At 40.5% G+C, this 18,754-nt stretch overlaps 1 protein-coding gene across 2 annotated transcripts; it reads left to right on the top strand.

The window, feature by feature from the left end:
* The first annotated feature begins 568 nt into the window (after positions 1-568).
* Positions 569-14,416, top strand: LOC120298352 (malignant fibrous histiocytoma-amplified sequence 1 homolog). Of its 2 annotated transcripts, XM_039322030.1 has the most exons (11): positions 569-620; positions 2,041-2,908; positions 4,075-4,366; positions 4,846-5,035; positions 5,914-6,095; positions 7,471-7,955; positions 8,742-8,899; positions 9,782-9,941; positions 11,302-11,372; positions 11,932-12,032; positions 13,348-14,416. In XM_039322030.1, exons 1-11 carry the CDS (start codon positions 602-604, stop codon positions 13,363-13,365), a joined length of 2,544 nt encoding a protein of 847 aa, XP_039177964.1. In that variant the 5' UTR covers positions 569-601; the 3' UTR covers positions 13,366-14,416. The 2 variants fall into 2 exon arrangements, with proteins under 2 accessions (XP_039177964.1, XP_039177963.1); XM_039322029.1 differs by lacking the exon at positions 569-620 and having other exon boundaries at positions 1,583-2,908.
* Positions 14,417-18,754: the final 4,338 nt, after the last annotated feature.

Genomic DNA, 18,754 nt, shown 5'->3' with positions numbered 1-18,754 from the left:
AAAGCTTTTATAAAACCCAACTGAAGGCCTAGGTCTGGGGCGACGGCGTGCATGCCCATACAGAGGGCTCTGCGTGACACCTGTGGCACGCGTGCCATAGGTTCGCCACCACAGACCTATGGTTTAGCTCAGGGGTCTTCAAACTTGGCCCTTTTATGACGTGGACTTCAACTCTCAGAATTCCTCAGCCAGCATGCCTGGCTGAGGAATTCTGGGAGTTGAAGTCCACAAGTCATAAAAGGGCCAAGTTTGAAGACCCCTAGTTTAATTCATCTTCTGGATTAAACACCAACGCTTTAAGAAGGAACAGTATTACAACTGAGCATATGAAATAATGCTTTTTTTTAAAGCTTGTGTGCACATCATTTTTCTGGAAGTGGTGGGAGCATTTTATCAGTCTGCTCTCAATGGGGAATCCAATTCTTCCTCTTTCATTTCCCTTGGGTTGCACAAAGAGAAGGGAGAGGCTATACAGTATTTAGAAATATCGGGGGGGGGGGAAGGTGGAGCTCAAGCCTTTTCAAAATGAAAAGATTTCAGGAAATGAAAATAGACAGCAGGATACAGCTGCTGCTTGCCAATAGAGAGCAAAACCCAAAATATGTCTGAGCACAGACCTAGTAAGTATGTCTTTAATTCCTATTAATTGCTATGTATAGTTGAGAAGATTAGGTGAGAGATGGTCTAGGTATCTGCAGCCTTATACTACCTGGATTCTTGCACTAGGGCAAACGTGGGCCAAGGGTTACCCATTCCTTTTTTTACAGATGGGCTGTAGCAACTTTTATGCAACTTTTTAAAAAAGTGATTTATTTTTCAATTGGATTCATATAAGATGCTAAGCCCTAAGTCATGGTTTGCATCACATGCTAAGCAATAACTCTAATCAGCTGTCCAACAATTGGACCCACTCATAATTCTAATTTACTTCTCATCAACCTGCATTCTTAAAATCAGGTTGCTAAATTTTGGTACAAGATTGTATGAATCACAGCAAAGTCAGTCCTTTGACTCACATTTTATGCAATTGTAAGATGCCCAACTATCTGCAATGAAGTTACCCCCTAATATACTATTTTGGATTGCACTGTCAGAACTGGGATATTACTTCCGTGTCTGTAGTACAGAATAAATTATTTTCAATATTGTTAGAGAGAAATAATCTAGTTTGTTATTTCTGATTTTTTTAAAAAATTAGAAGGGATGTTTGTGTTTTGTTGAGAAAATGGTTTGAGATGAAGTTAGATGCTCTATTTTAAAAATGGGTAGTATCAGCCATTTTTATAACTGTTATTACCCCTCCAATTTTTGGGACACTCCTGAGTCATCTGAAATTATCTCTATTTATTTGTTTGTTTGTTTGTTTGTTTGTTTGTTTGTTTATGAGACTTATATACTGCTTTAAGTGCAAGCACTCTCTAAGCGGTGTACACCAGTAAGCAATGTATGTATGTATATATATATATATATATATATATATATATATATATATATATATATTTACATTGCCCCCAACAATCTGGGTCCTCATTTTACCTACCCCGGAAGGATGGAAGGCTGAGTCAACCTTGAGCCGGTGAGATTTGAACCGCTGACCTGCTGAACACAGTCAGCTAAAGTGGCCTGCAGTACTGTACTCTAACTGCTGTGCCACCTCAGCTCATTTGCAGCTTCCCCACCCCCCATTCTGTTTGAAGCTATATATAATACATTTTTCCAATATTGTATTGTCCACTTTCTCTCCTTCCTGCTCTTTCTCTTTTCCCCATCCCTTTCTCTGCCTGCTCTACTGTATGTAAAATTTGGCCTAATCAAGTATTTTTGAAAGTTTAACCACTTTCCCCCTCCTCCACTGCCACCAAATGAGCTTCCCTAATAATGAGCATGTTTCAGTCTTTTTGCTAGCACTGGCACTGATGATGTTACCTAGTTTGGGTAATGAAATGTCTGCAGGAAAACAACCAAGTTCAGAGAGCGCCAAGGACTCCTCAATCTTTTTTTTCCCCTTAATCACACCATCTTATATTCTTTATTCCCCAGGGCACGAAGTCGATAAAGTGACCCTTTCCAGATTAAGACTCCGAATTCTTCCACCTGAAGTGCTACAAAATAGTAGTATGGAGAACCTGAATTTGGACCGGAACAAGCTGAAACATATCAATGGGATTTCTAGTCTTTACAACCTGAAAAAATTGATTTTGTCTAAAAATGCTATAACAGATTTCCCAGTGGAAATCCGGAACTTGATCCACCTGGAGAAGCTTGAGCTCAATCAAAACCAAATCCGAACTATCCCAGAGGGGATCTTCTCTTCTCTCCCTAAATTGAAACATCTCCGACTTAACAACAACTGTTTAGACAGTCTTCCTAAGGATCTAAGTTCTTGTAGGGACTTTCTCCAGTATCTCAACTTGTCCACAAACTTATTCCAAGCCATCCCTCATGTAATCTTGGAGTTGAAAAACTTGCAAGAATTCTATGTGCAAAATAACTTGTTACGCTACCTTCCCAGAGAAATGTTCACAGAACTGCCCCTGAAGATGTTCAAAGTAAATGGGAACTCACTGAGGGAACCCCCAGATGAAGTATGTGCAGGGGGTATCAAACAGATCATCACTTACTTCAATCAGCTACAGAATGGCCAAGCTGAGGAGGACAAGCGTGTCAAGACAATGTTTTTGGGGACATCCTTAGCAGGAAAGTCTACATTGTGCAAAAGCTTAAAGCAGGGACAAGTTATTCAACTATCAGAGGAAGAGCGGACAGTTGGGATTGAGATAAGTGAGTTCCATATCCAAGGCTTCACCTTTCTCTTTTGGGATTTTGCTGGCCAGCTGGAATACTATGTGACCCACCATATGTTCATTACTTCACAGGCCCTTGTCATCTTGGCCATTAACCTTCACCAGTAAGTGTTCTCTGGCTTCCATTGTGAACATGTATTTACTTATTTATGAATGAGATTTATATGTCACCCAATTATAAACTGTAATTCTGAACAGCTGGTGTAGGTTTTAGGGCACACAACAAAAAATAACCACTACTTTTGAAAAACACAAAGATAGGATGCAATATAATCAAGGCTGAACTGCAATCATATTTATATTCCTGATGCCATCAAGCAGGCTTGCCGTAATGCCAAGAAGCGTGAAGTGTTTTTCAGTGACAGTTCCCTTTAATTTAAGTGGAATAGATACTGTATATCTAAACAAACAATCTAATTCTAAAGCGTCAGATTTAAATGCTTAAACTTTGATGGCGCCATTATAGAGACAACAATCATCCTTTTTCTCCCACTTCAGTGCTATTTGATAAGTGTGGCATCTAAGGCTAAATATCATGCCAGCCCGTCTGAAGTCACTTCCATTAAAACAGCATAGGATTGCACTACACAGTTTCTGAAGAAAATACACAATTTTTCTACTAAAATTAATCATTGTAAGAGTTTCTGATCCAGAAGGAACTTTACCACAAAATGTCAGGAAGTATCCTTTTAATCAGTCCTGCCCAGAGTTTTGGATTTTCAACAATGGATATCTAAGTTGAATTCTCAGCAAGCCAAATGTAACAATCAAAAGACTAATTCTCTATTGTTTCCTTCTAAAGTTGAAATACAACTGAGCACACAAAGAATTTATTTCTCATATTTGGTGACAGAGACTTCATACTTTTCTGCACATCTTTTTTAAATGGTTCATTTTTATTGGCTTGTCTTTTACCTCCAACGATGGATATATTAAATAATGTTACACTTCATGTTACAGTATGCTGAGATCATATGTTTGATATGCCTGCCCACCCTTTTTGATTTCAGGAGAAATGAACTGCTTGTAGTGTCACTGATGGGCAAAGCCTGGCAGATGCCTGCCTGAGCTCGTGTCTCCTTGGTTTGTATTTTTACTAAAGGAGCTCTGCCTTATTTTACAAGTATTAGTATATAACTTTAATGAGGAAGTTGAGGAAGAAAAAAAAACTCCATTTGCCAGTATGATAATTGGGACTATTGAAAATACTTGTATTTAAATAAGCTAGTTGATCAACTGGCTCAGCGATTCATCACTTTTCTTTTTGTAGGTATCAGCTTACTAATGACTCCTTCAAGGATCTTGTTGGATTTTGGATAAGCAACCTCTTTATGAGAGTGCCAAATTCTGTCATCCTTCCTGTGGGAACTCATGTGGATGCTTGTTCCAAGGAGGAGGTTGAAGAAAAGAAAAAGGATATCATGTGCAAGATACAGGCCATGCTGGAGGAGAGACAGGTCAACCTAGCTCACCTTATTACTAATCTGGAAGACAATGAAGAATCTGAGTTCTATGAGGACCAGTGGACTAGACTGAAAGAAATGGAAAATTGCACCCTTACAGTAAGGAATATTGTCATATATATTTCATATACAACGATCTTGACCCAGAAACTGCTGGCATGCAACTGTCCAAACATCTTGGGAAGCAATCTAAGTAATGATGACATGCTTCCGTTTTTTCTGTCATGAATCTCTAGCCCAGGGGTGTCAAATTGCTGGCCTGCAGGCCGGATGCGTCATGCCGAAACCGCGCCCACCCCAGCTCCGACAATGGGGAAAAAGTCACGATATGTCGCGACACGTCACGTGACGTTGCGAGTTTGACACTCCTGCTCTAGCCAATCAGATGATTCCTAGTTTTAGGACAGAGGGATTGCAGTTTTGTCATGCTACACATAAATGTGTGGCCTCTCCTATTCCACTCTGTTCTCCACTGAGCTTCCACAAAAACAGAACACCAAGCAGTACGTCAGTAGTTCCCCACTTTCCCGCTTTGCTTGTTTGGAGTTCTCTTTGTTTCTACGCATTTTCTGTTCTAGATTCTAGATCTTGTTCCTGTCAACTGCATGGATTACCTAGACATTAAAAAACTTGAAGAAGCAATCTTGGAGCATGTCAAGAATGAAGAACTCTTCCCCAATGTCATCCAAGTGCTCCCCCCTGTCTATAAACAAGTAGAAGCAGCAATTGTGGATATGATGCAAAATAACGAAGAGATGACTGAACATGGCAAGTAAATATTATCTTATAGACGTTCTCTTTCGTTTCTTTACTGTGTTGTTGTTAAGTGAGAGCCATGCCTTTTGGAACGTGTGCAAAGTGTATTTCACCACAGCCGTATGGCCACAACTAGCTCAGAAGAATTATTTGGGGCATAGTTCCTAAACTGGGTGGGCCTAAATTAAAACTCTGAATTCAATTGGGTACCTAGAGCTACTGAGGCAACTGGATGCCTCCTCTTGTGCAACCTAAGTTTATTTGGGTGCTAGGTTTCTCGATTATTTAGGGCAAACATTCATTTAAAAACATAAAGATCCATATCAAATCAATATTTTAATTGATTTGTTAAATTAATTATAAGCCTGTTGGATAAAAAGTTAATTGACTGGGTTCAAAGATTTGGAAGACTAGAAAGAGAAAGATTGCTTTGAATGAAGTTCTCACAGGAAGATTCTTGTGTGTGTGTATGTGTGTGTCACACTTACAACTATTGTAGCCCTATGTTCATATGATCAGAATTCAGATGCTTGGCAACCGGATGATATTTATGATGGTTGCAGTGTCCCAAGGTCATGTGATCCCCTTGTCACCTCCTGACAACCAAAGTCAATGGGGAAGCCAGATTCACTTAACAAGTGTTACTAACTTAACAACTGCAGTGATTTACTTAATAACTGTGGCAAAAAACCCTCATAAAATGGAACATAATTCACTTAACTGTCTCAGAAACAGAAATTTTGGGCTAAATTGTTGTAAGTTGAGGACTTACAATAATTTAGTTTGCACCATAGAATATACTGTTTGCACCATAGAATATACTGTTGGTTGACTGCCTGAGACTGCCTTTCTCGAATCAGCCCTCAACAAGTCCTCTTCTGATACTTTAGGGATGGTGAATTTCAGTCTTTTACACAGCAAGCTCTCCTGCCAGTATCATTTGGATAGAGAACTTCTGCAGGATATTTTGAGATACCTTCATCGCATTGGATTAATTGTGTGGTATGAAAAGATCAAGCAGCTGAAGAACACAGTGTTCTTACATCCAACTATTCTGATCACTCTCTTCAAAGTGAGTATCACCTTTATTCCACCCTAGAAGCCTCCTCCAGCACCATGGGGTCATTGCTTCTCTGAAGTTAGCTAGAAGCCAAATTTCCACAGACCATAATTTTTTAAAAATCGTTCTAACATATGTATAACCTCCTCCCAATCGTAACAGACACTTTGCGGGGTACTACAAAGTCAAAACAAAACCAAACAACAAATTTAAGCCATTAAAATAATAGCATAAACAATCTTCCACAGACTTAACAGTAGCTGCCAAAACTTCCCCTTATGTTTTCTCCCAAGTCCCATTTAGCAAAGATTATTAATATGAAGGAAAAGTGCTGGATTTGGGGAAAGGGGTGGGGTCATTCATGAACAGACTCTCAGTTTTCTTCTGTATTGTCTTTGAATTAACCCAATGGTATATTGGGAAATGCTTTTATTCTATTTTTATTCTATTTTCCTGTAATTTTTTTGAAAAGCAAAATAGAGCGAGAAAAACCAAACTGCCCATAAGGTGACTTTTACATAGAAAAATGCTTCCATTTGGGCGGGGGGGGGGCATCCTATTTGTTTCTACTCTCTACTCTCCTCCTCTGGCCTTTTGACAAACTATCCAAGAGTTGAGAGACACCCCCCCCCCCGTCTTAACAGAAGAAAATATAATGTGAAGCAGGAGAGGCAGATGGTAGTCAAATTATATGAGTGCAATGTATTAAATCACATTACAGTCCTATCCAGTATCTTTATCTACTCAAGATCAGTGCTTGGGGGGGGGAGTTCATAATTTTGAAGTATGGATGGTCACTTGGCATTCTGACTGTATCTTACCGCAGAAAACCAATGGCTTGTAGTAATCAATAGAATTGGATATTCTGTCCAGAAACACCAGCTAAATGGTGCAGCCATCCAGTTCAATTCAGGAATTCAAAATACGATTCCAGATTATGTTGCAAGATGAAATAGCTGAACATATGTATTAATTTAGCTACATACCCATACCACTTATCAAGAAGAACTTTTAAAAGTTTCTTTGTATGTTTCAGTTTAAATTTGTTGGACATCACATTTCCTTTATTTTCCACTTCCGACAAGTAATAAAAAGCAGCGGACTATTTTAGGGCATGCTTCAGACTTGTGGGATAGGTTCATGTCCTGTTCAAATCCCAAGAGTCAGATACAAAACTGGTCTGATCTCAGTTTATAAACTTGTTTAAGAAGAAGATAGGACAGAAGTAGAATGGTTTTATTGTTGGTATGATTAAATACTTAGGAATCAGAAAACAATCTACTGCAAGATGCCAAAAGGTTTATTTGTAAGTCTTGATTTATCTTCAGTCAACTCAGCTAGCAAAATTGTGTGTCTATTTGGGCAAATATGCTTCTGTTTTTTCTAGACTCTTGTGAGGTATGGCCTAAGGCAACAGCTGGAGAGCATTTCTGTGGACATCTTGATAGGAGAACATGCCACCATCCGAGACCGGACCAATTGGGCATTGATGTTTAAATCCAAAGCCATCTTATGCCAGAAAGCTATGAGAGCTTTGCTTAAGCAGCAGCTTTCTTTAGACAATATGGTGGACATCTTTGAGGAAATGGTGGGAAGCAGATTCCAGAAGGGGAAGCTCTTCAGCCTGCTCGAGCACTTTGAGATCTGCCTGGAGATCAAAAATGTAGAAGGACTTAATCCTAGAGCCAGAGCATTTGTACCTGGGGAGCCGTGGGAAACTCTGCAAAGCCTGGAGAAGGACACACACTACTTATTTCCTAACTATCTCAATCAAAGCCAGGAGGTTTCAGCAATGTGGGGAGAAGATCACAAGGAGGACTTGCACATTCGCTTGTACTTTTCTCCTGAGATCCCAGAGGGCTTCTTCCAAAGGTATTGAATAGTATTTGCTAAGTCTCCAATATCTATAACTGAGGGCCCTTTTGAACTGGGGACAGTTGATTTGTACAAGCAGGGGTCAAATATAAGGATGAGGCCGCCACTATTTACTGGACAATTTCTGACAATATGCCACCTGTGTCTTACAAAACTGTGAGGGTTTTGCTGGGTGCCGGTAGTTTGACTTATACTCTGTGGCCTTTAATTTGTCCTAATTCTCTGTTGGAGTGTTTTCCTGGAGACTGTCAAATAGAGAGCCACTCAAATCTGCAGGAAAGTAAATTTGTGATGATTTTGCAAATACAAAAGCAGAACATGCAGTTGCAACCAGGCTACTTAATTCTGCGCCCCAATTGCAGGCAAGAAGCCTCAAGTCTAAGAGTTGATTGCAACCTGTTTCTGAAAGATACAATAGCCTTCATCAAACAGTAACCATCCTTCCTTCCCAGAACTTAAAGCTATCTACAGAGCATTTCTACCTCTGGTTTTCTTCTCAACACTAAGGGTTAATGACTGGACCAGAATTCTTCAAGGAGCTTCCATGCTGAGTTGTGAGCTTGAATTTGATCTCTCAAGCCCTGTGCCGCCATTAATAGCTGCATCCCACTGATTTTAAGCATTAGGGACTCTCTAGAATATGGGCTGTTTAGTCTTCTCTTGAACTGATTATTATTGTAATTGCTTGGGTCCAATTTAGCAGTGCCAGTAATGTTGGGGAAAGAGAGAACATCTTAAAATAGGATCTGAAAGCACTGACTGTTTTTTCCCCTCTCTTCCCAGATTCATGGTGAAAGCTTGTTCCTTCTTTTCAACTCACTGGGTTGCTAAAGCCATCTGCCTGCTCATATGTAGCGGCACACCTTTACTGATCAAAGCAAATAACCAAAAAGGTTACAGCTACATTGAATTCAGGTGTAGAAAGCCAGGGGAGAGGGCCGGTATGTACATAGGCATTTACTGCTTTCTAGTGTTATACCTTCAAATGTAATGTAAATGATATAGAACAAAACAGTATATCTAAAGCCAGAATCTGTGTAATTCTTAACAAATGAGCTCCTTGGGTGTCAGCTGAAGGAAGTTGTTTGACAGGTTTGACTCTTGGAATGGCCTGTCATATGACCACAAATGGTCAGCCCCATCTCTGGATGCCAGCTGAAAAAAGTCTGTATTTCATACAGGCAAATCCCACTGATGCTGAGTATGGGAGAAGGACCCACTGATAAATAGTGGTAGATTAGAAACGGGCTTCAACTCTGTCCTAAATCAAACGGTGGAACTGAAGAACCAACTTTAGAGAATAGATTTATTGTTTTCTTTTAGTCATTCTTCTTAACAAGGATGAATCAAATTCCTGTGTGACCAAGAAAAATGTTGTGTGCACAGCGTCTATGGATATTCTCAATCATCCAGGTCATGGTTATCCCAAAATTTTTAAAAGGCAACTGGACTTACTTAGTTTTTTTCCCTTGAAAACATTTCACTTCTCATTCAAGACGCTTCTACAGTTCTTCAGAAAAGTTTTCAAGAAAAAAAACCAAGAAAGTCCAGTTGCCTTTTGAAAAGCACCTTTGTGCGCATGTTGTTTAATCAGCAAAGTTGCATCTGCTTTAATGCATCCTTTAAAGTTCAGAACAGTTTTTTGCAACTTGGGGCTCTATAACAGCATCACATTTCAGCTCTTCCCAAACTCACAGCCTTTGGCTGGACTAGATGGTAATTAATTTGGAGTTGAAATTAGACTCATCTGGGATTCACGGAGTTGGAGAAGACTGACTGCTCTGGATGTTTCTTAAGACCCCTCTCCCTGTTGCCTTTTACAGGATTCCAATTAACCTGGGACTTTATTATAACAATCATCTCCATCAACCAAAAACTCCTGGAGGAATGGCCTGGGCTCCATCTTTGCATAAAGACTCCTTGCCGGACAGTTGGATGTCCTGCTGAATTTGTCTGGCCAGATCTGGAGGACAAGATGACTGTGTGCGTATTCATGCTGTGCACCGGCAAAACCAAGACTGTAAAAGTTTTTTTCACGGTTTGCGGTTTAAATTACTTCTTTTCCTCTGTCCAGAAAATTACCTTTATCCAGAAAATATACACGATAACATTTCTCTTTCCAAAGCAGATCCTCTGCTGAGATACTTTGCGGTGAATCCGTGTTTCCTAAGTTTAACTGAGGGATAGCTCTGTATCTTCTAAACTGACTTTAAAAAGAAAACAGAACCTTCAAAATATTTCAAATAAAGCGCTTATTTTCATTTAAGCATTCCTTCTGATAGTGTTACTAAGGGTTTCACTTCTACCACGTTTATAGTCCTCCCTCATTTGGTTCATCAGCCTCCCTGAATCTGCTGCCTTCTAAATGTTTTAGGTCTCCTCCCCCATGGTCCCCTGCCAGCACAGCCCAGACTAGACTGGAGATTAAGGAAATGTGGATGGCTCTAGATGAGAAAAGGCTGTGCTGCAGGATGACTGCCAGTTCTTTTCTTTAGCTCATAAATACAGTAAAGCTTCATCTTTCTTTTCTTTGACCTTGTGAAACCTAAGCTAGAGGAGTTTATAGTCAAGCTAAGGGATTGCTTTTATATTCTTCGAATTACTTATTTGGAGATGTTGTTATATTACTATTTTAAGGTCTCTGAAGCGACCTTCTTGATAAGTCAGCCTGAAATCTGTGCCTATCCCATAGGAGCCTCAGGCTGCACTGGGGATTCAGACTTAAATCTTTCCTGTTCTGTCCATCACCATATCACAAAATTGGTGTGTACAATTAAGACTAACCTGCCCTATTTCTGAGCAATTTCTACTTACCTAGGAGTAGCGGCTGTAGGGAAGAATAGTGGCCCATTAGTCAAAGGGCAGTTTCTTTCCATTTTCATCTGCATCTTTTTTCCAAATCACAGCAGTAGAATTGTAATATGCCTTCGTACTTTTATAGCTTTTCAAACTTTGCTGTTGACTGCATTAGCAAAAATCACTTTTGGTAACCAAACCAAACCAAATCCCAAACAAACCCACCCACATTTTAAGAATTATTTATGCCTTTTTCTTTGAAAGTTCAAAATGAGGTATATCAAGGTCTCTCCCCATTAGTGGTCAATCAATCACTGTCACCTCCATATCAGATGAGAGGTTCTGTTTTCCCAGAGAAAACTATGTAGTGACAAGTTGGTGTGAAATAGATGTAACTGGCCTAAATCAATCAGTAAATCCCATGCTTGTATAGCGATTTGAACCTCTGATCTTGTCCTTAGTCTGACACCTTAGTAACAACCTATCACACTAGGGGCCAATCTGTTTAGTGATGCTTGGTCCTTTTTCTCGTCCAACTTCATTCCAGGTTCAAAGAAGACATTAAAACTTGTGGAATTTGTGCCCATCGGTTTGAAACAGAGCTCCTGTTACCCAAAGGTGAGGTTGGAATATTTGCCATTAATGTCAATGACTCTGTCTTAATTATTTTAATACTAACGTTAATGTTATTTCAATAAGATAGAATGCTGCCTGATAAAATTGTGAGTGGGCCTTAGGGTAAATGTCCAGAAAAATATAGGCTTAGTACATTATTGTCAAAAAGCTTTTAGATACAAAATTCTACGGTGCTGGCTTTGTTTATATTATTTGTAGTATTTTATTGCACTTCAGTTATAATGACCATAGCCCTTGAGTTTTGGAGGGTTAAAGCAGAATAACCTTGGATTATTCCAATATTGGGGATTGCACTTCACACTAAAGTAAAACTCTTGAGAAACTGAGCTAGTGATCTTGCCAAGGTGGGGTTGTCTGAACTGGATAATGGAAGGGGAGTTTCTGCCTCTCAACCCTTGTGCATAGAAGTGACTTGATACTTCTATTTAGATAACCATACACTTGGATGATAGGGAGGCAGCCTAGCACATGTGTCTGCCATAGCATGCCATAACTTTATTGCAAAGGCATAATATTACTAAGCATTTTATTTTTTTCACAGTTCCAAACAAACCAAGCAGAACTGAGGTTCCTGCACAGTATTATATCACCAGCTACGGAAATGCTACCTTTGGAACCAGCACTGTCCATGTGGAAAGACAGGTTTGTTAATGTGGCAGTCTAAAGCAGCCTTCCCTAAACTAGCTAGGAATTATGAATTATAGCCCAACATACCTGGAGGACATTGAGTAAGGGAAAACTGGTCAGAAAAATGGAATGTTAGTTTGACTATGAGGTCAAAAGCAGGTCACAACTGTAATGTACAACACTTTTGGTACGAATTGGATCTTTTCATTCATGTCTCTCCATTCTAGCATCCGTTATACTGCTATGAAACAGACAGTAAGATTTCATTCACTTGTTTAATATGATGCAAAGAAATCTCACATACTCTTTGCCTGGGACATGTCTTCAAAACAGAACCTCTGTATTGTAGGCAGCCCATTGCTGAGGCAGGCTGAAGTGGGTTCAGGGAGTTACAGCCTGGAAATACATAGTTTTCTCTGGGAAAACAGAAGAGAACCTCTCATCTGATATGGAGGTGATTTAGTGGTTGATTGACTAGTCCATAAGGATTTGAGAGAAATGATGTGTATGTACGAGAGGGCACCCCACAGCTGAACACTACTGAATCCTGTTCCTTGAACTCTGGCTCCAAGATCATGTATGCAATATACTGGGATCTTAAATCACCATCCTGGTACATATTCCGCATGGCAATGGGTGGTGGCTTTACCCTGGTTGATGACATTCAGCCAGGGAAAGCTGCCAATTACTGTTCTTACAGCATAGGTCCCCAACCCCTGGTCCGTGAACCTGTACTGGGCCACGGCATGCCAGCAACCAGTCCACACAAACAAGCAAAGCCCCATCTGCAGGATGCAGGCAGTATATGAAACGACACCTCCTCCAGTCCGTGGAAAAACCTTTCTCCACGGAACCGGTCCCTGATACCCAAAAGGTTGGGGACCTTTGTCTTACAGGGTCATGTGAAGTTGTTGTATAGGTAGCAGCAGAGCATGGCCCCATTCCAGAGACACATTAAGAGCAAGATGTGGGGACAATATGATTTTTGCCAACATGATTTTCTCCCATTATCCCGGATGGAAGGAATGTATGGTAAAATGGATGTATGGATGAGCTGTGAAAAGTAAAATTCTGCAGAATTTGAGACTGGATCTCCAAAAGCTGCTTTAGATGATGCAAGAGCGCAAACACAAATACCTCTTTGCCATACTTTAAAAAGTTGCAAAAGTTTTGTAAACAATTCTTGTTAAGAAGTTCCACATTGGGGCTCCTATATCCTCGAAAGCAAGAGAGAACTTTATTCTGTAATTGTAACACTTGGGTTTAGATCTGTTTAATCTGTTAAACAAAATCTGTAATACATTTCCTGGTATGTTTTGTTTTGTTGTAGAACATCTTGGATAAATGAAAACTGCCACATAGGATAAATCACTGGCCAACATCATTTCTGTCAATGTTATTTAATGATCAGTTCAAATAAAAAATGTACTTCTTAAATGTACATGGAATGACAATTTATTTCCATAAAATATTATTGACTGAAGTTATAGCATAATGAGCTTACACAAGTTACATAAAGACTTGATTTCTCATTACAGGTTCTCAACAGATTTTTCACATTTTATAAAATATTTCCACGAGAAACCGAAACAAAAATATTAAGACTTAATTTTAAATTCTAGCAATACAATATGCAGGTAATCCTCGATTTACAACTACAGCTAAGCCCAAAATGTATGTTTGTTAAATGAGTTGTGCCCCATTTTACAACTTTTCTAGCTACAGTTGTTAAGTGAATAATTGCAGTTAAATTTGTAACAGGGTCATTAATTGAATCTGGCTTCCCCATTGACTTTGCTTGTCAAAAAGTTGCAAAAGGTTAGGGTGACCCCAGGACAGTACAACCGACATAAATATGAACCAACTGCCAAGCATCCAAATTCTGATCACATGACTGCAACAGTCATGTGAAAAATCCCTTTTTTTCAGTTTGTTTGTAACTTTGAACAGTCACTAAATGAACTGTTGTAAGTTGAGGACTACCTGTGATTCAATTCAGTACAAATAAGGTTTTCAGGCATTCATAGTCTAAAAAGATTCTTGAGATCCAAAAGCACAGTAAGTGGCTTCAGGTTTAGAAACAATGACTAACAGCAACATTTGAAAAATGTATTATAAAACTCACAGCCATTACAATATAACTGTCAAACCAATGAAGGATTCTAAGCAGCTTCCATAAAAGCCTGATCAATGCATCACAATGTAAGTATTTGTCTGAGAAAGTCAATCATCTTCTACGAATAATCAGTTAGAGTTAATGGAGCAAGGCTAGTTCAGGATTGTGGAAGATTAGCCTTTGGGAGCCCTCCAGCTATTGCAGGTGTCCTCCCAGGAGCCTTAGACAATCAATTTTTATTATGGTCACACACTAGCAATACACATAAAAGCATTTAAAACGACAACCATAGCAATAAATAAAAATAAATGGCAGACAAAATAATACATTACCATTGGTGGTAGATTATCACTGGGCAAGTTAAGGGTCTGCCTAATTTTGCATGCACCATAACAAAATTTGGCCACATTCAGAGAAACTACTTCATACGGATCTGATAACTGTAATGGTACATAGAAAAGATCAGTATTTCCTGGATATTTTATTAGGTGAGGTGTTATAAACTCAGCCCTAGACACCTTAGCCAAATGAGGGATACTGGGAGCTAAACTTTAGCAACACTCAGGCCCAGGTGTCCTTACCCTGCTTTAAAATATTATCTAGCAAACATTAGAAAATGAATTTTCAATCTCTTACACCAGAGTTCCCCAACCTTTCTGGCTTTGTGGACCGGTGGGTGGTGGTGGAGGGAATGGCTCCACGTGAGAGACCAGGAAGAGTGCGTGCGCAGCTCCATTTGTGCAAGTGGCCTGCACACAGGCCTGCCACCTACACAAATGGAACGTGTGTGCATGCACTCACCCTCTGCCTGCACTGCTTCCACAGCCTGGTTCTAAATGCTCACAGTCCAGTAGTGGGGGTTGCAAAATATTGCTTTAACAGGCCTCCATTTGAAATGGACTTCAGGTGCAACGGACAAAATTGGGGACTCAATTTCATCTTCCTGTAATGCAGAGGTGGGCCGTTAATTTTCCCAAGGGGTCACGTGAGAACTTGGGACTGTTGTGGTGGGCTGTTCCTGCCACTGCGCCCCCTGCCCTGCACTCCCTGCTGCTTCTGCGCCCCCTCCCCCCAATCATTCAGCAACTGGAAAATGTACTCTATGCTTATGGCCCTTCCTGGCCTGAAAGTACCAATTAAAAAAAAAACCAAAACATTTAAGCTTCTCTTCCCTTAAACAAGGCAAGCTGTATCAAAGGTGAATGCAACCTGATCTGCAGGTCTCCTACTTTAGTTAATAAAAAGCACAAGTCTTGCCTTTGAGACAGGCTGCTACCCTAACTTAACTCTGAGCATACACTATCATCAGCTCCGTTCTGGCTCTCCAGCCTTGGATCTTGGAAGAAGAGGAGGTACAGTATTTACCAGTTTCTCCATATCCTATGACCTGCTTACATATGGACATGATGCTGCTTCTGACGGATGGTTTAAATACAGATAGTCCTTGACCTACCACCACACCTGAGGCCAGAATTTCTATTGCTAAGCAAGGCAGTTCTTAAGTGAACTGCGCCCCATTTTATGATCTTTTTTGCCAAACAATAGCAATGCTCACCATCTCACATCCCCCTGCAACTCAGATTAACCTGAGCACAACAAAGCCCCCACCCAAACAGAACACTCCCCCAACCAATCAGAGCACAGTCAACCCCCCATCCAATCAGAGCACAGCCAAGCTCCTAACCAATCAGAATACACCTCCATCCAATCAGAACACAGCCAAGCTCTCATCCAATCAGTTCACACCCCCACTGGCAGTTAAAAGGAAGAAACAGCTACGATCACACATTGCTCCTAGAAGCACGAAGCCGAAAACACCAGCCTGAAGATGACGAATGAGACTTCGTCGAAACGTCGCCAAGACACTTCCAATTTGACGCGGGAGAAAGCCCGAATAACCAAAGACCTACATACAAACACCCGTGAAAACCTCAGAATATATATATATATATATATATATATATATATATATATATATATATATATATATATATACACACACACACACAAACTTCAAAACGGTCACTATACAAATGGTTGTAAGTCGAGGACTGCCTGTATTAGATTCCTTCCTCTTCAATTATCCCATTTGTAGCCTGTCATGCTAGGTCAGGGGTAGGCAACCTTGGCTCTTTTATGACTCGGGGACGTCAACTCCCAGAATTCCTGAGCTAGCATGGCTGGCTCAGGAATTCTGGGAGTTGAAGTCCCCGAGTCATAAAAGAGCCAAGGTTGCCTACCCCTGTGCTAGGCACAGAAAGGCAGGCATCGGGTTACCACCTGAGTAATGCAATCAGGTGGATTTGGCCCAGGGATGTCCAACCATCCATCTGCCTGAGGAACAGAGACTGTTGGCAAATGATTTCAATTCTCCTCTGCAGCCCTCCTGCATGCCTGCCCACCTGCCTGAGCAGATTTGGGTGACACGCACTGGAGCTGTTGAAGGACAAGAGAAAAGAGATGGGTGCTGTGCAACCGAAGATGCAGCTCGGTATTCATTCACCTTCGTACCCCTATAAAACAAAAAACTCCTCCTACTTCTTACGCACTGGAAATTCTTCCAGAACTGCATCTTATATATAAATACTACAAAAAACAAAAACAAAAAACAATGCATTGTGGTTTCAGTTCTACGCATACTAAATAATATCTACTAAGTGCCACAGGATTCAATTCTAATATGTGTAAAGTAATTCAGCATGTGTTACAAAATAAGAAATCTTTTTTGCTAAATGTCTCTTGGAATATGAGGGACGGTAACTACCTGCTACTTTAATTTTTTATTTTGTTCTGCCCCAACTGCAGGTGAAGGCAAACACAGTCACCCGCACCCACCAAGTTCCTTTCTACTAATGGATTGTATACAAGTGCATGCAACCTTGACTTCACACAGAGAAGTTGCTTTGAGATTATTATTAAACGCGGAAGGCACATTTAACTGTCCCATGGAGTGAATCACCTGGGGACAAGTGTCCCTCGATGAAGCGCTTGGGAAAAGGGGTAAGGAGAGGAGCCCCGGCCACAGCCCACAGTCGATCAGCTGTGGGGGGGTGGGGCGTCATGGAGAAGTGGATACAGCAATGTGGTTGCTGCCGATTGTCCTAGATCCCTATGAGAAGACAAAAACTATACTTGACAGGTCTTTGATTCAGCAGAGATCTGCTAACATTCTTCAGTGATACATGCTCTCATATCATAGACCATATATTACGAGGCTACATTACCTGCAACCTGTCTTACAGCTGGGCATAGGCAGCCTACTGGCTAGATACGGTCCACTAGTCTTATTGTTGTCTTCCTCCTACCCCAAACTCTGCAACCAAAATTGGTCAGCATAATGCCCCTTTCCCCCCTCTTCTACGCTTTCTTTTTTCTTTTTGTTTAATATGAATTAGACTAGAAAACAGGTTCTTGTAAGGATATGTGGGAATGATTTTGGGGGACGAGGCAAAGAGATACAACTAAGGGAATAGTCAGAGAGTCCACCTAGGAATATTGCAGGGCAGGAAGCTCAGAAGAGAGCCCATTTCTTGGGCTGTAAAGAAGATAGGGGAGAAATGTAATTTCAGAGTTGCAAAATTCTGTTAACGTAGCTTTGCAATAAAGTAAAATAAGCTCATTGCATCATCTCTCCTATCTTAAAAGGCTGACACCAATCTTGCAAGTCTGAAATTAAATCTCTCGCCCATCTCCTTTACAGCTGAAGAAACTAGGGAAGGTTTCTTTTCAGCTCTCTTGCCCAGTCCACATCTGAATATTCCCTGTGTTATGTCTCTTTGCCCTGTCTCCCAAGGTCTTTCCCAGATACTATTACAATGCCCATTATACCTGTGTCTCTATTACTCCCTAAAATAAAGGAGCTGATATTGCTGCACGATCACAGCGCCTATCACCCCCTACTGCTCTTTGAGGACAAAGAGTGAGGACACAGCTAAATAACTGCCCCTATCATACAATAATGTGAAAAACAACTATTACATAATCTTGTACTTGTAGTACTAGTGCAATAACATAGAACTAATAATAATAATAATAATAATAATAAAGTTGGAAGGGACCTTGGAGGTCATCTAGTCCAATCGTGCTCAGGCAGGAAACCCTATACCATTTCAAACATAAAAAAGCAAAGAGACAAAACGGTCACATGGTCTTTTTTAGATGACTTTCTAATACTTCCTTTCCTGCCTCAGATGCCATAGTATTTGTGTTGGAACAGCCTCCACTCGCCCTTTGGAGTTTATACCTGATGACTAGGAGTGTGCAAGAACTTTCCAAAGCTTGGGAGGACAAGCATCGTAACTTTTTAACATAAGTCACATCACTTTCTGTCAGGTTTCCATGTGAACCCCAAACCAGACATTGCTATTTTAATGAGTCAACTCCTTAAAGCAGCCAGCTCTTCTGAATCTCTTTAAAGCAGTGGTTCTCAACCTTTTTAATGCTGCGACTCCCAACCGGTCGTAAGTCAAGGACTACTCAACCGGTCGTAAGTCGAGGACTACTCAACTGGTGCAGCACCGTTTGCAGAATGGGGCTTTTGGCGGGCTCAGTAGGGCAGAGACAGCCTGGACAATTCCTATTGGCTTTTGAAAGCCAATAGAATTAGACTCTATTCAAGAGA

Source organism: Crotalus tigris, unplaced genomic scaffold, assembly GCF_016545835.1.
Source record: "Crotalus tigris isolate CLP2741 ecotype Arizona unplaced genomic scaffold, ASM1654583v1 scf7180000023830.6690815, whole genome shotgun sequence".
NCBI lineage: Eukaryota > Metazoa > Chordata > Lepidosauria > Squamata > Viperidae > Crotalus > Crotalus tigris.
The sequence above is the reverse complement of the archived record's forward strand: the minus strand, read 5'-3'. Positions and strand labels throughout refer to the sequence as shown.